General features: G+C 40.6%; 1 protein-coding gene and 1 long non-coding RNA gene across 6 annotated transcripts in view; one reads left to right on the forward strand and one right to left on the reverse strand.

Annotated features, from left to right (window-relative positions):
* Positions 1-13995, reverse strand: part of ahr1a (aryl hydrocarbon receptor 1a) — a 50199-nt gene that overhangs the window by 7274 nt on the left and 28930 nt on the right. For all 4 annotated transcript variants that reach the window (XM_031811868.1, XM_031811866.1, XM_031811869.1 and 1 more), the window contains exons 5-8: positions 5915-6029; positions 3956-4083; positions 2746-2948; positions 1924-2033 (exon numbers count right to left, since the gene is read on the reverse strand). In XM_031811868.1, coding sequence (XP_031667728.1) covers positions 1924-2033; positions 2746-2948; positions 3956-4083; positions 5915-6029 — 556 coding nt within the window. The remainder of the gene's footprint in view (positions 1-1923; positions 2034-2745; positions 2949-3955; positions 4084-5914; positions 6030-13995) is intronic.
* On the forward strand, positions 333-13732 carry LOC116359267 (uncharacterized). 2 transcript variants are annotated; one of them, XR_004206628.1, is made up of 3 exons: positions 333-516; positions 12239-12364; positions 13539-13732. It is a non-coding gene; the product is annotated as an uncharacterized LOC116359267 (long non-coding RNA). The 2 variants fall into 2 exon arrangements; XR_004206629.1 differs by lacking the exon at positions 333-516 and adding an exon at positions 8666-8939.

Here is a 13995-nt window from a genome sequence, read left to right on the forward strand (position 1 = left end):
ATCGCCTCTAAAAAAAAAATTATTAAAAAAAAATAACACTATAAAGAGTTTATATAATGTGTCATTACATACCTATTTGAAGGTTTGTGTCGAATTTGAATCGAGTTTTTAGGGCAGTGATAAAGTGATCTTCAGAAGTAAACAGTTTTTTTGAGAGTCGTGATCGCTTGCAGTGAAGACGCAAAAAATGACTAGGTATCCCCCCCTTACCCCCGTCACTGTCCATTTCTTGTTTGTAAAGGATGATAGAAGTGCTACACCTGGTGGAGAGGGACTATAAGACCGAAATAGTAGCTTTAAGAGTGCTGTACGGTATGACATGACACGTCTAGATGTAACGGGTCCGTTTTTTCAACTTTTTTCCAATACTATAGAGCCATTACCATGTCGATCACGCTTGAATCGAAACATAGTTCACACCCCTGATTTTGACGTAAACACAGTCGCCACAGTCCCATTAACTTTCTTTGTAGCGTCGTTTGAATGTTGCGGTTGCGCACATTTGTACGGAATGGGGTGAGTTTACGTTAATGGAATGCTGTATCTTGCCATTTCTTGGCTTGCAATGTTTCGTAACTTCAGCAAAGCAGGGCCTATCACTAGGTCTGGGCGCTGTACCGTATTTGACGATACACGGGCATTGATGCAGGGACCGGTTTGGGTTTTTACTTTGCCTTCTATAACGGTATTTGAATGTTTGGTTTGTTAAATGTGGTACACCTTGTGTAAAGTCCATTTTTATAGTTTACTTCGCTACTTGAGTCATCTCTATCCACTCTTTCCATGCTGCTTTCCAGACAGACCTAGGCATGCACCATGCATTGCATGGTCAATGCAGCACATGCAACAATGTTGATGAAAATGATGCTGTTTTCACCTTGCTTCTTACTATAATTTTACTAGCGTTCTACAATTACACTATTGATTTGTGTTTTACATCTGAAAACAGCTAGTTGTCTTTTCTTAGCAAGTTGGGCCTAAATCCTGTTAGCCGCTAATGCTAATCGCTAGCTAGCTAATAAATGTACTGTGTCAGAGCAAACGTAATTATCTATACAGCCTGATAATACCAGTGATGGTGTAGACCTAAATCAACATGTTGTCTAAATCAGAGGAATACGCGAAGTAAGAATATGTTAGCTACATGAAGTAGCTAAGAGAGAACATTCAATGTAGCCAAAGATTATAGGGTCCCCTAGGAAACACTTACCAACAGTTCCTACCCTGTCACAATAACTCTTCCCTGGCATTTTCATTCGTAGTCATGTCAAACACTGAATTCAAATGGCCCACTATTATATTCCAACTATAGAATTAGAATAATCCTTCTGTTTCCATGATTCCAACAGTTCAATCATTTTTTGGGTTGAAGTTGAATTGAACAGTATACAACAATCAGAATGTAGACCCATTGAAATCACTTAGAATGTATGTGTTGCCACCCTAGGGTCACACTTCTCAAAGAAAATTGTGAACATTTATTATTCAAAAACATAAATTATCGTCAATATAATTGTTTTTTGCCTGTTATGATATTTTGGCCATATCACCCAGCCGTACCTATCACCAATGAATAGGCTAGGATATATTACACACAACAGACCGAAGACTGAACACACACTCGCATCATTAATAAAGAGCAGGTGAGCCAGCGCAAAGGGGAGGGGGCAGGCAAAAATGACGTCTTGTCTTGCATGTTTTGCAAATTCACCAAAGTAGCCTAAGGTTTTATTTCAAATTACACAACATGTAGAATGTGCAACTCAACATGTAGAATGTGCAACTCAACATGTAGAATGTGCAACTCAACATGCAGTACACTGTGCGTTTGAAATGTGACCCGCACGTTTTTGATCTCGGTCTGTCAGTCTCCATGAACTACACTACATGATAGGACTGTGTGCAGCAGGAGAGCAGTCTTACTCCTCATGTGGTTCTCAGCACAGTGCAGCATGTCAGCAGCATGGATGAACTGGTATCCCGAGCCATGGTTGCACAGCTCAGCCTCAGTGTAACCCAGCACCATCTTCCCTCTGTACAGGAGGACAGGAAAAACACAGGAAGCACAATGAAAACATGATCAAAACATGTCTCCTCCCTACTTCTGAATAGATCACACTTGTGATCTAAAAGCATAATTAATCATTAAGGCACAAGAGGGTGTGGTATATGGCCAATATACCATGTCTAAGGGCTGTTCTTAAGCACGACGCAAAGCGGAGTGCCTGGATACAACCCTTAGCCGTGGTATATTGGCCATATACCACAAACCCCCAATGTGCCTTATTGCTATTATAAAGTGGTTACCAATGTAATTAGAGCATTACAAATATGTTTCGTCACACCCGTGGTATATGGTATACTGATATACCACGGCTTTCAGCCAATCAGCATTCAGGACTCGAACCACCCAGTTTATAATCTCAAATATGATGAGATAGCGCTGATGGTTCCTCTTAAAATGTATAAATGATTTGAATTATTAGGTTTATTTGACAGGGACAACATACAATTAAAACATACATCTCACAAGACACGTGATGCATTGTACTAGATTTAGCTCAATAGCTCGTTCACAACTCCAGTACCCGGGCAGGTGAACAATAAAATGATTTACCATTCAGACGGCAAGCTTTGAATTCAATGTAAAATATTGTAGTGAAGTGGTCATGTTCCCTATGTATTGAAGGTGCTTAGCGGCAGTAAGCCCCACTAGACAGGCCCACTACGGTTATCGTCACTCACTTGGCGTCGCAGGCAATGGGGGTGAAGTCCAGCTTGTGCTTGGTCTTGAAGATGAAGTTCTTGGTGCGGATCTCCAGGATGGTGGGGGGCTGCAAGGGAGAGGCCAGGGCGAACAGAGCCAGCTGAGGCGGGATGGCCTTGCCCTCCTTTGTCCTCTCGCTCTGGCCATGGAGGAACTTTAGACGCCCCTGGATGTTCAGGGCCTGGAGAACGCAGAATAGCCATTAAACATAGTCAGGGATTGTGTCCCAAATGGCCCCCTATTTCACCCTGATGATGGTCGATTCAGACAGGAACATTGGTTAAATAAGATCCCATTAAACTGTTGGAAGGAGCGTCAAGATGATCAATGAGCTGGAGCTCTTTTTATTGAGTACACTTTTCTCCATGCAACTGGTAGCACCTTAAAGGGAAATTTCACAAATGTTCAACTTCCTATTCATCATCAACATATGTGAAAATGGCATCTTTCTATGTACTGTAGTAAAAAATATGGAGGAAGATAAGTGTTTCCAATGATATCATCGGTGCACATTTTAACCAATTATGAGGAGGCATTACCTACTAATTGCCTCCTAATTGTCTATGAATTGGTTGTCATTGGAAACACATCTTCCTCACTTTTTTACTACAGAACATAGAAACATGCCGTTTTCACATATATTGATGTTGGGGTGGTGCTGGATTTAAGCTACAATACTGAGTTTATGTAATAAGAAAACAATTTCCAATTCCAGCTAAATCTAATTATTCAGTGATTATAACTTGACATTCACAAAAAACTGTAGAGAAATGCAAAAACAATCAAAAAAAGTAGAGAATATTTTTGTGTTCTCAAAGCTTGACTGCAAACGCTATCTGTAGGAAAACTTCCTGGTCTGGATAAGCAGTCTTTGGCCCCACCCTTTCCTGAACTCAAAGGGGAATTGGAGAAGCCTCACACTGATTCCCCCACTTCAGGACAACACATATTTAATCCCTTCCTGACACGCCACTCATCCTCAAAGAAAGTGACTTCAGTGGCTGTCATAATACAATTACAATCTCAAGCGTATCAGCGGGAGATGAGAGTTGATTTCCATTGCGCTGTAGTACACTGTTCACAAGTAATCTTTTAAAATTATTATTTTAAATGATTAGGGTTGAAAAATCCTTCCCTAAAATTCCCTAGATTTTCCAGAAATCGCAGAGATTTCCTCCACGAACTTACTAGGAAGCCAGTGGCGTTGTCCAGGAGACATCTTAACCTGCAGACAAAGTTGCGTTCCAGGAAGGTGGAATTCTCTGGTGGGAGTGCCTCTGGCTTGTAGACTGTGACATCCTGTGGCGAGGATGAATCTTCAAAGGCCAGAGAGGTGGGGGGGGGGTTACACATACTATAGCTATAATAGTGAATTACAGGATGTCTAGAGAAAATAGTATCTTCATATAGTAGACTAACTCTTCGCAGCAGCCCTCACCCCGAGCTGCAAACCTCACTCGGGGGGGGACTGTTAACAGTCTCGTCCCCACACTACAAACCAGAATGTTATGCCACATGTCATTAGCCATTTCCTACTGAGGAAAGACAGAATGCTAGGTAAGAGTTTCTTATCCAGGGCTGGACCTAGGTCAGGCTCACCCCTGCCAGGTGCCACTTCTGGTCCAAGGTGCTAAAACACCTCTCAGGGTGCAAGGTGAAACACTGCTCCACACTACGATATGGAGAGAGAATACAGTGACAGACTGTCTGGATAATATCAAAGATAGTAAAACACCAGTCCTCTATGATCAGTGTAACACGAGTAGGGCAAAGGTCCCGTACAAAAAACATGGTTCTCCCCATGGAAACAACGTTGTTACTCGTATGACCAGAGAATGTGAAATAGTCCTCTATTTTAGAAAGACACAAGCTGAGTGGATAGGTAGAGGGTGTTTTATGGCTTTATAAAAGTGTTGAAAAAAAGTGTTGACAGTGCTGAATAAAATCTTAAACATGAACTCACTCATAAAAACAGCATCTCTTCACTGTATTTGTTGACAGTCTCTCTAGTCATGATTTTGTTTCTCGCAGTAGTTTTGAAATCTCACAGTAGTCGACTATCAACTTCACTGTGGGCTCGTGGAAGCTGTGACACAGTGATCTGAGATATCTGATTGGCCAGCGGTAGGCCTATAGGTGCACTTGATTTTCTATCCGGACCTGCCAGGTAGGTGGAGTTTGTACCGTCAGACACATGAAATGGGACAAAATGGGAACACTTCAACTACCCGGCGTGCAGGACATCTGAATCAAGTGCACCTAAAACAAACATTGTAAAAGTAATACAAAAATAGGAATGTAAGGCTTTATTGTTGGGCTTTATACAGAAATGTTTGGCGATCTACTTGGAAAGCCTTGGAGATGGACCAGTCGACTGCAATAGACCAGTTGGATGGACTAGAACATCTAGGCCTACATTCCTGGCTGACACAGCAGAGATACTGTACATTCAAGGAGGTTATTTCCTTTTGTGGCTCTCTTCACTTCCTAGTAGATACCATGTTTCCCTGTGCTTCACCAGCATACATGGAGCTGCTGGACTTAGAACATTAGGTAGCAGACACCCTAGGACTAATATATATAATGAAGGAACCTGCCAATGCAGGGGGAGCTCAATTAATATAAGATCTGGGGCAAGATAGTGTGGATTGGAGAGTGATAGCCTATAAGAAACAGACGTGCTGGTACAAATTGCATGTCGGCTGACTGTGTGGTGAAAAACTAATTCCAGTGCAGGTGAAAAATGCAGCTTTACCTGAGACCAGCTGTCCAGTGTCAGGGATGAGGATGGGGTTGGAGGTTACCTGAGACCAGCTGTCCAGTGTCAGGGATGAGGGTGGGGTTGGAGGTTACCTGAGACCAGCTGTCCAGTGTCAGGGATGAGGGTGGGGTTGGAGGTTACCTGAGACCAGCTGTCCAGTGTCAGGGATGAGGGTGGGGTTGGAGGTTACCTGAGACCAGCTGTCCAGTGTCAGGGATGAGGGTGGGGTTGGAGGTTACCTGAGACCAGCTGTCCAGTGTCAGGGATGAGGGTGGGGTTGGAGGTTACCTGAGACCAGCTGTCCAGTGTCAGGGATGAGGGTGGGGTTGGAGGTTACCTGAGACCAGCTGTCCAGTGTCAGGGATGAGGGTGGGGTTGGAGGTTACCTGAGACCAGCTGTCCGGTGTCAGGGGTGTTCAGGGCCCAGTGGAGCTGTCTCTGTAACTCTGCTCGGTCCTCCATATGAATGACGTCATAAACACTCTGATGGACGACGTCTGACTGAGAAGCAAAAACATCCACCATCATCAAAATACAAGTCTAGTAAACTACAAGAAAACAATGCAAACATGGACATTATTGTTGCTAGAAAATACATCCTTCCTCTTCCCATCACTTATCTGATGGATCTTAGTCCTGAATTGTACTCTACAAATGTGCTCTGTACTGGGCCTTAGATTCAACCTGGGTTTAGTTCCGATACCCAAATGTACTTTAGACTTGGTATCTGTTTAGGTCCTGGCTTTCGTTCATGTTGAGGAAATACCAGAGCAATCAGCTTTGTCCGGTGTGACCGGTGAAATTCACACGCAAACCGTTAGGTAACACAAATAATGATATGGACACTAGTAAATAAGCAGTGCTTACGCATTAGTCAGATGTTTTAACCCTATAAAATAGACTAGTTTCAAGTTCTAAAGTCACATGCACAAGTACAGTGAAATGCCTTTCGTGTAAGCCCTAACCCCAACAATGCAGTATTCAATACCAATGTAATACTACAAATGGAGGGTAACACTAGTTAATTAATAGCACAAAGTGAATGTGGATGTGAGTTGTGTGATTGTAGTGAATGTGGATATTATTAAGCTATTTGAAATTGGGATAACAACAGGATTTACATTTGGCTATTAAGCTGATTGAAATGTGGATAATATGTAGTGAGTCAATGTGTGGAAGTGTGTGTGTTATTCTATATGTATGCAGAAAGACGCATCTATAGAGACCATAGCATTTATGACTATATAAACTATTGATAGTATGGATGCTGAGGGTTTTTAGATACTATGGATGCTATAGGGACTGTGATGCTCAGGGACTATAGATGCTGTAGAGACTATGGGGACTATAGAGGAACCGTGGCAGTGATTCACATGGCTGAAGAAAGGTAGAGCTAGTCTTAGAGATTACCGAGTGTGTTTGGAAATAGTACTAAGTGAATGTGGATGTGAGAGTTGTAGAAGTGTGGAAAGGATGTGTTAAGCTCATTTAAATATGGATGTTAAAGTGATTGAAATTTGGACAATAAGAAAATAGAAATGTGGATATTAAGATGAATGAAATTTGGATTAGAGTTTGAAATTGAGAATAATAAGAGATATTATTACTATTAAGTGCTGAGTGAATGAGAGCTGCCAGGGGACTGGCTCCGGTGTGAAAGAGGTAATATGGGAGATGACTGAGTACGTGTCTGAATGGATACCCCAACCTGTTCTGTGAGCTGAGTTTTCGATCTATAACGTTATCTACGGTTATTATACATGTATAGGAAGTATCGGCAAGCTGGTCTTAGGAGAAGGATAGAGTGAGGCCAGAGAAGCCTCCGTGACAATTGTCTGTAGGCATTTATAAAAAGGTGTCTACGTGGTCAGAGAACCACTGAAACTGTTGAAGTTACATATGCATAATAACTATGAAGTGTCTAAATGTGTCTGCAGCCACTACTCGTGTGTAACGATAGTCTACATGGTCTGAGAACCACTGATAATAGCACAAGGTATTATTGTAGGCATTTAGAGTCATTGATGCACATGAGTGGTATGGATGTCTGTAGGCATTTAGGATCTGTAAAGTTATATAGGGAATCTGTGTATGTGAGATATGAAAGGGGAAAGGACTATTGTGCTGTTAAATAGAACTAGTGTAAATATCTAAACCCATGTATGAATAGAACACTAGTCTAAAGGAGAAATTGGCCAAGAAAAGTATACTGGGTTACTAGAGATTTGATAGTAACAATGGAAAAAAAAAAATTTATATACAACTTGCACACCCAAACGTAGACGTACGTAAGTGGTGTACAAAATAGAGACATTAATAGTATAATGGGTTACTAGATTTGACGTAACAAATGTATGAAAGTATAATTGGTTATTTGAGTTTAACTTGCTAGGTAGAGACTTATTATGGATAGAGCACACCATCTACAGTTCATCTTAAAATAAGACATTTAAAAGTGTGAAGTCCTAGTTGAGGGAAACAGATATGGAGGTTAGTGAAAATAAGAAAGTGAATGGTAATATGTGGCTTTCAAATAGCACTCTAATAATGCAATATCGTAGTAATTTGAAGAGTAAATGTTTCAATATAAGGTCACATGACAAACAGATGGATTGTGCATTGGGACTGATATTAAATTAGAGGCCACCATCTGGTGTTTGGGTTAGAGATATGTTTCCTATGGAACAATAGATAGCAGCCAGTATTAACTGAACTCAAACAGGCTGTAAGGGACACCGTGGGGACATTTGGGACAGCGGTATGAATAAAACACATTTTTGATAAGTTAAATTGTTACTCAATTGTATAGTTTGGGTAGCACAAATTATTTAAGGTAATGTCATCTAAAACAATAATATGTTTCCATTGCGTGGAACTGTGTCCAGAATTGAAGTAGATTAAAGTAAATGTTTTTCGTAACAAATATTGAGCTGATAAGCCAACACCAACTCTTTGAAGGTCCTATCAGATTTGTTAAACAACAGGTTTCATATTTTGACTAGTTGATGTCCCAGGGACAGTCAGGACAGAACTGTATGCAACAGGTCAAAAATAACAAGATGACAAGAGATGGGAGGAGCTCTAGGATTCTTTACTTTAGGTGCCTATTCAGCTTTACGGGACACTGTATCATCTGATATGTCTGAAGTATAATTCTGTAAACACACGCTTTTATCAAGACTTCCTGCCTAAGATGCAGTAAACTCGATTAACCATGTAGAATTTTTAGGACCGATTCAAATCTAACAGTGAAAACTAAGTACATGTTTATTTTCTTTGTTCCAGGACAAGTTTTTGTTTTGTTTACCAATGATTATGTATCTTTTCCTTTGAAATGCATTCTGAGGCAGGCGCCTTGGGAGTTGCTATAAAAGGTACCTGAATTCGGCTGTTAAAGGAGACCCAAATTAAGTAAGGCCTGGCCATTCTTTATATTTATCCGTTATTGAATATTTGTTAGTGGTGTTACTGATTTATTGTGTGGGGTCTTTGTATTTTTGGTTTTCGTGGGTTTTTCACAGGTTAGAAAGGATGCACCTTAAAAGAAAACACAAATGAAGTATCTATCGTCACAGTTTTGGTTGTACACATGTAAATTCTCTTGATAAAGAAATGTAAATCCCATTGTAAACCTGATACACAAAATGTTTGAAATTATTTAAATATCTTGAAGTAATGTCTGAGGTACAGGGAAAGAAACACTCACTTAATGGGGTTGATTGACCTCTGACCTCTGTTCTGACTTTCTGGTGAGGCTTGATCACCCTCATTAGAAAGACTAGAGACATTGGTTGAGATTTAAAATGGGCTACGTAAACACTAGATAATTAGGAAGAGGTTTATAATTGATCAACATTCCTGTGTGTGATTCGGAACACGAGAAGGAGAGAGAGAGAGAGAGAGCGCTGCCCCTGAATGAGGGACACCTTTCTCTAGTCTATTTGACCATTACCTTATGGGATACAATTATTTCCTTGTGGAGTTATCAAGGGTTGTAATTATAATTTTATTTGTATTTAACAGGCAGTGTTGTAAAAAAAAAAATATGCATGAATCATGATGTGAGTCATGTGTCCAAAGGAGGAATTACAAGTCCCCTGGGGCCCTTTCATTAATATGCAAATTAGTTTTATTCACATGACTGCACATGTGATTCATATGACTGCACATAGATTTTTATTCCTCATCTGCACATATCACTCCAGTGTAAATATGCCAAATTGTAATTACTTCGCCACTATTGGCCTATTTATTGTCTTACCTGCCTACTTCATCTTTTGTTTTTTTTGTTTCACCTTTATTTAACCAGGTAGGCTAGTTGAGAACACCTTTATTTAACCAGGTAGGCTAGTTGAGAACAAGTTCTCATTTGCAACTGCGACCTGGCCAATATAAAGCATAGCAGTGTGAACAGACAACACAGAGTTACCCATGGAGTAAACAATTAACAAGTCAATAACACAGTAGAAAAAAAGGGGAGTCTATATACATTGTGTGCAAAAGGCATGAGGAGGTAGGCGAATAATTACAATTTTGCAGATTAACACTGGAGTGATAAATGATCAGATGGTCATGTACAAGTAGAGATATTGGTGTGCAAAAGAGCAGAAAAGTAAATAAATAAAAACAGTATGGGGATGAGGTAGGTAAAAATGGGTGGGCTATTTACCGATAGACTATGTACAGCTGCAGCGATCGGTTAGCTGCTCAGATAGCAGATGTTTGAAGTTGGTGAGGGAGATAAAAGTCTCCAACTTCAGCGATTTTTGCAATTCGTTCCAGTCACAGGCAGCAGAGAACTGGAACGAAAGGTGGCCAAATGAGGTGTTGGCTTTAGGGATGATCAGTGAGATACACCTGCTGGAGTGCGTGCTACGGATGGGTGTTGCCATCGTGACCAGTGAACTGAGATAAGGCGGAGCTTTACCTAGCATGGACTTGTAGATGACCTGGAGCCAGTGGGTCTGGCGACGAATATGTAGCGAGGGCCAGCCGACTAGAGCATACAGGTCGCAGTGGTGGGTGGTATAAGGTGCTTTAGTGACAAAACGGATGGCACTGTGATAAACTGCATCCAGTTTGCTGAGTAGAGTGTTGGAAGCAATTTTGTAGATGACATCGCCGAAGTCGAGGATCGGTAGGATAGTCAGTTTTACGAGGGTAAGTTTGGCGGCGTGAGTGAAGGAGGCTTTGTTGCACACACTGTATACAGATTTTGTTTTTGTTTATCCCATGTGTAACTGTTGTTTTTGTTTATCCCATGTGTAACTGTTGTTTGTTTACCCCATGTGTAACTGTTGTTTGTTTATCCCGTGTGTAACTGTTGTTTTTGTTTACCCCATGTGTAACTGTTGTTTATCCCGTGTGTAACTGTTGTTTGTTTATCCCATGTGTAACTGTTGTTTTTGTTTATCCCATGTGTAACTGTTGTTTTTGTTTATCCCGTGTGTAACTGTTGTTTTTGTTTATTCCATGTGTAACTGTTGTTTTTGTCGCACTGCTTTGCTTTATCTTGGCCAGGTTGCAGTTGTAAATGAGAACTTGTTCTCAACTGGCCTACCTGGTTAAATAAAGGTGTTCTCAACTGGCCTACCTGGTTAAATAAAGGTGTTCTCAACTGGCCTACCTGGTTAAATAAAGGTGTTCTCAACTAGCCTACCTGGTTAAATAAAGGTGTTCTCAACTAGCCACCTGGTTAAATAAAGGTGTTCTCAACTAGCCTACCTGGTTAAATAAAGGTGTTCTCAACTAGCCTACCTGGTTAAATAAAGGTGTTCTCAACTAGCCTACCTGGTTAAATAAAGGTGTTCTCAACTAGCCTACCTGGTTAAATAAAGGTGTTCTCAACTAGCCTACCTGGTTAAATAAAGGTGTTCTCAACTAGCCTACCTGGTTAAATAAAGGTGTTCTCAACTAGCCTACCTGGTTAAATAAAGGTGTTCTCAACTAGCCTACCTGGTTAAATAAAGGTGTTCTCAACTAGCCTACCTGGTTAAATAAAGGTGTTCTCAACTAGCCTACCTGGTTAAATAAAGGTGTTCTCAACTAGCCTACCTGGTTAAATAAAGGTGTTCTCAACTAGCCTACCTGGTTAAATAAAGGTGTTCTCAACTAGCCACCTGGTTAAATAAAGGTGTTCTCAACTAGCCTACCTGGTTAAATAAAGGTGTTCTCAACTAGCCTACCTGGTTAAATAAAGGTGTTCTCAACTAGCCTACCTGGTTAAATAAAGGTGTTCTCAACTAGCCTACCTGGTTAAATAAAGGTGTTCTCAACTAGCCTACCTGGTTAAATAAAGGTGTTCTCAACTAGCCTACCTGGTTAAATAAAGGTGTTCTCAACTAGCCTACCTGGTTAAATAAAGGTGATTTTTTTTTAAATGTATAAGAATATGGGTAGTAGTAATAATTTGTGAATAATTTGAATAATAACAGTGAATAATGTGTCTGGATTTCCGGAATCAGATATGCCCTAAACTAAACTTGTTCTGGTCGGTCCTCTCTCGAGGTTATGGTGAAGGTGACCACAGATGGTATCTAGATGCATAGAAGGTATAATTAGGCCTCACCCCCACTAACCAGCTGAAGTAATGGCAATAATGGCGTTCACTATGGTCCTTCACCACCTGAAACCTGAGTCCGAGCCAGCAACCTGTACACAGCATCCAGTCGAAACTATCAACTGCCTTTTCTCTCATGCAATTTTCTCAGGAGTGTAACATGTGTCCACGTGGAGTGAGCATGGAGAGATCCCGTCCAAACTTCTCTCATGCTGCTGGAGTACTGGTAGGAAAATGGACAAGACATAATGGACTGGAAAGAACAGTGGCGGTTCAGGTGAGAGAAATGGGGACATTATCAAGGGCCATCCATTTTGAACATGTGCCATTGGGAGGACAAATGGAAACGCCACAAGAATGAGTGCCGAGGGGGAGGGGGTGGAGTCAACCGTGCCCGTAATTCATTTAGGGTTGTCCTACATTGTTTATTTGGGGTATCAGGTTGATTGTGGAGGTCTGCAGACAGCAAATGTATAGTACTTCAGACTAGAAATGCATTGAGATAATCTGTCATTACCACAAATGAAGGCTGTGATGAAAAAAGTTCATGCTAGAAATATAAGATGAATATACTGTGTCAATGTAAATTCTGCCTGTATAGGTATGTGCTGAATTGAGGGTCTTTTTGAGTGAGAGAACCAACATGAAGCACTAAGGTGGGACTCATTATACATTTGTGCTGGATCATTTATCAATAGTTCTAATTATGATTTGGAAAGGCTTCTAGAGACAAAGCTATGCCCAGAAAATGTGATGAGCCACTAGATTGTAGCTCGGGCTAATCCTGCCCTAATCTCGTTCATAATCAAGATTGGTGTGAAACTTATAACATGTGTGCTCTCTCTTCCCTGTGAAATTCAATATGGATGTGCCCTAGACCAAATTCTGGAGATCTCTAGAAACATAGATGCTAAAAGAATTGTGTAAATTGGCTCTGCCAAACAGAGGCTTTTGACTATCTTTTGTCAGGTAAAGGGGGCACATGTGTAATCATTGGTGATGAATGTTGTACTTTTGTCCCAGATCACTCTTCTAATATGACTGATCTCAGCAAATACATTGCCACTGTTGCTAAGAATAATTTCCCACAGAGTGGACGCCTGCAACTTGGTTGGAATCCCTGTTTGGAAGTTGGGGATCCCAAATTACCAAATGGGCTGCAGCATATGTTTTTGTTGATGATGAATCTAATAGCCTACTTTTTTATCACAGTCAGAACTAACACTGACATATGAGGTGTGCCACAAATGCACTGGCTGGCTAGGCTACCTAGACCTTTTCATTCCAAATGATTGACTGAAAGTGATGACAAATTATCAACAAAGTGATGACATAAGGTGTGAATAACTTTTTAATTACAGGTCCATACTAGATAAAGCACTCTGCATAAAGCAAGCTGAGCCATATTTGTTCTATGGTCCAATTGCAGTTGGTCTCTGTGTTTCCCTCAGAATCAGCCTGAACAAGAATTGTTCCACTGCACCAGAGTACAGAGAGGAATGAAATACACCTTCACTCTACATTTTCACACCTTCACATTTCAAATTCATTCCATGTTTGCTTCATGCATTATATCATCCTGTCAAATAAAGGGAATGTTGTACATGCACTCTGGTTTATTTTTACAGTAGTAAATGTTGTACATGCTCTCTGTTTTATCTTTACAGTAGTAATTGTTACATTAGACATTCTAGGCTGACTTGATGAAAGAGGATCTCTCTCTTTTTTGGTTTTCCTTGTCATACTTGCTGTAGTCTGATCTTGGTAATCTATTCATGTTTAGGGTAGTTCATGTTCATGCAAAATTAGGAGGCAGGGAGGAAACTTGCCAGAACTGAACATGGGTAGTACAGTAGTAGTTAGCTAGCTAGAATGCATGTAAGATTCACATTTCTCTACTATGTAAAT

The sequence above is a fragment of the Oncorhynchus kisutch genome, unplaced genomic scaffold (genome assembly GCF_002021735.2).
Source record: "Oncorhynchus kisutch isolate 150728-3 unplaced genomic scaffold, Okis_V2 Okis02a-Okis13b_hom, whole genome shotgun sequence".
Taxonomy (NCBI): Eukaryota; Metazoa; Chordata; class Actinopteri; order Salmoniformes; family Salmonidae; genus Oncorhynchus; species Oncorhynchus kisutch.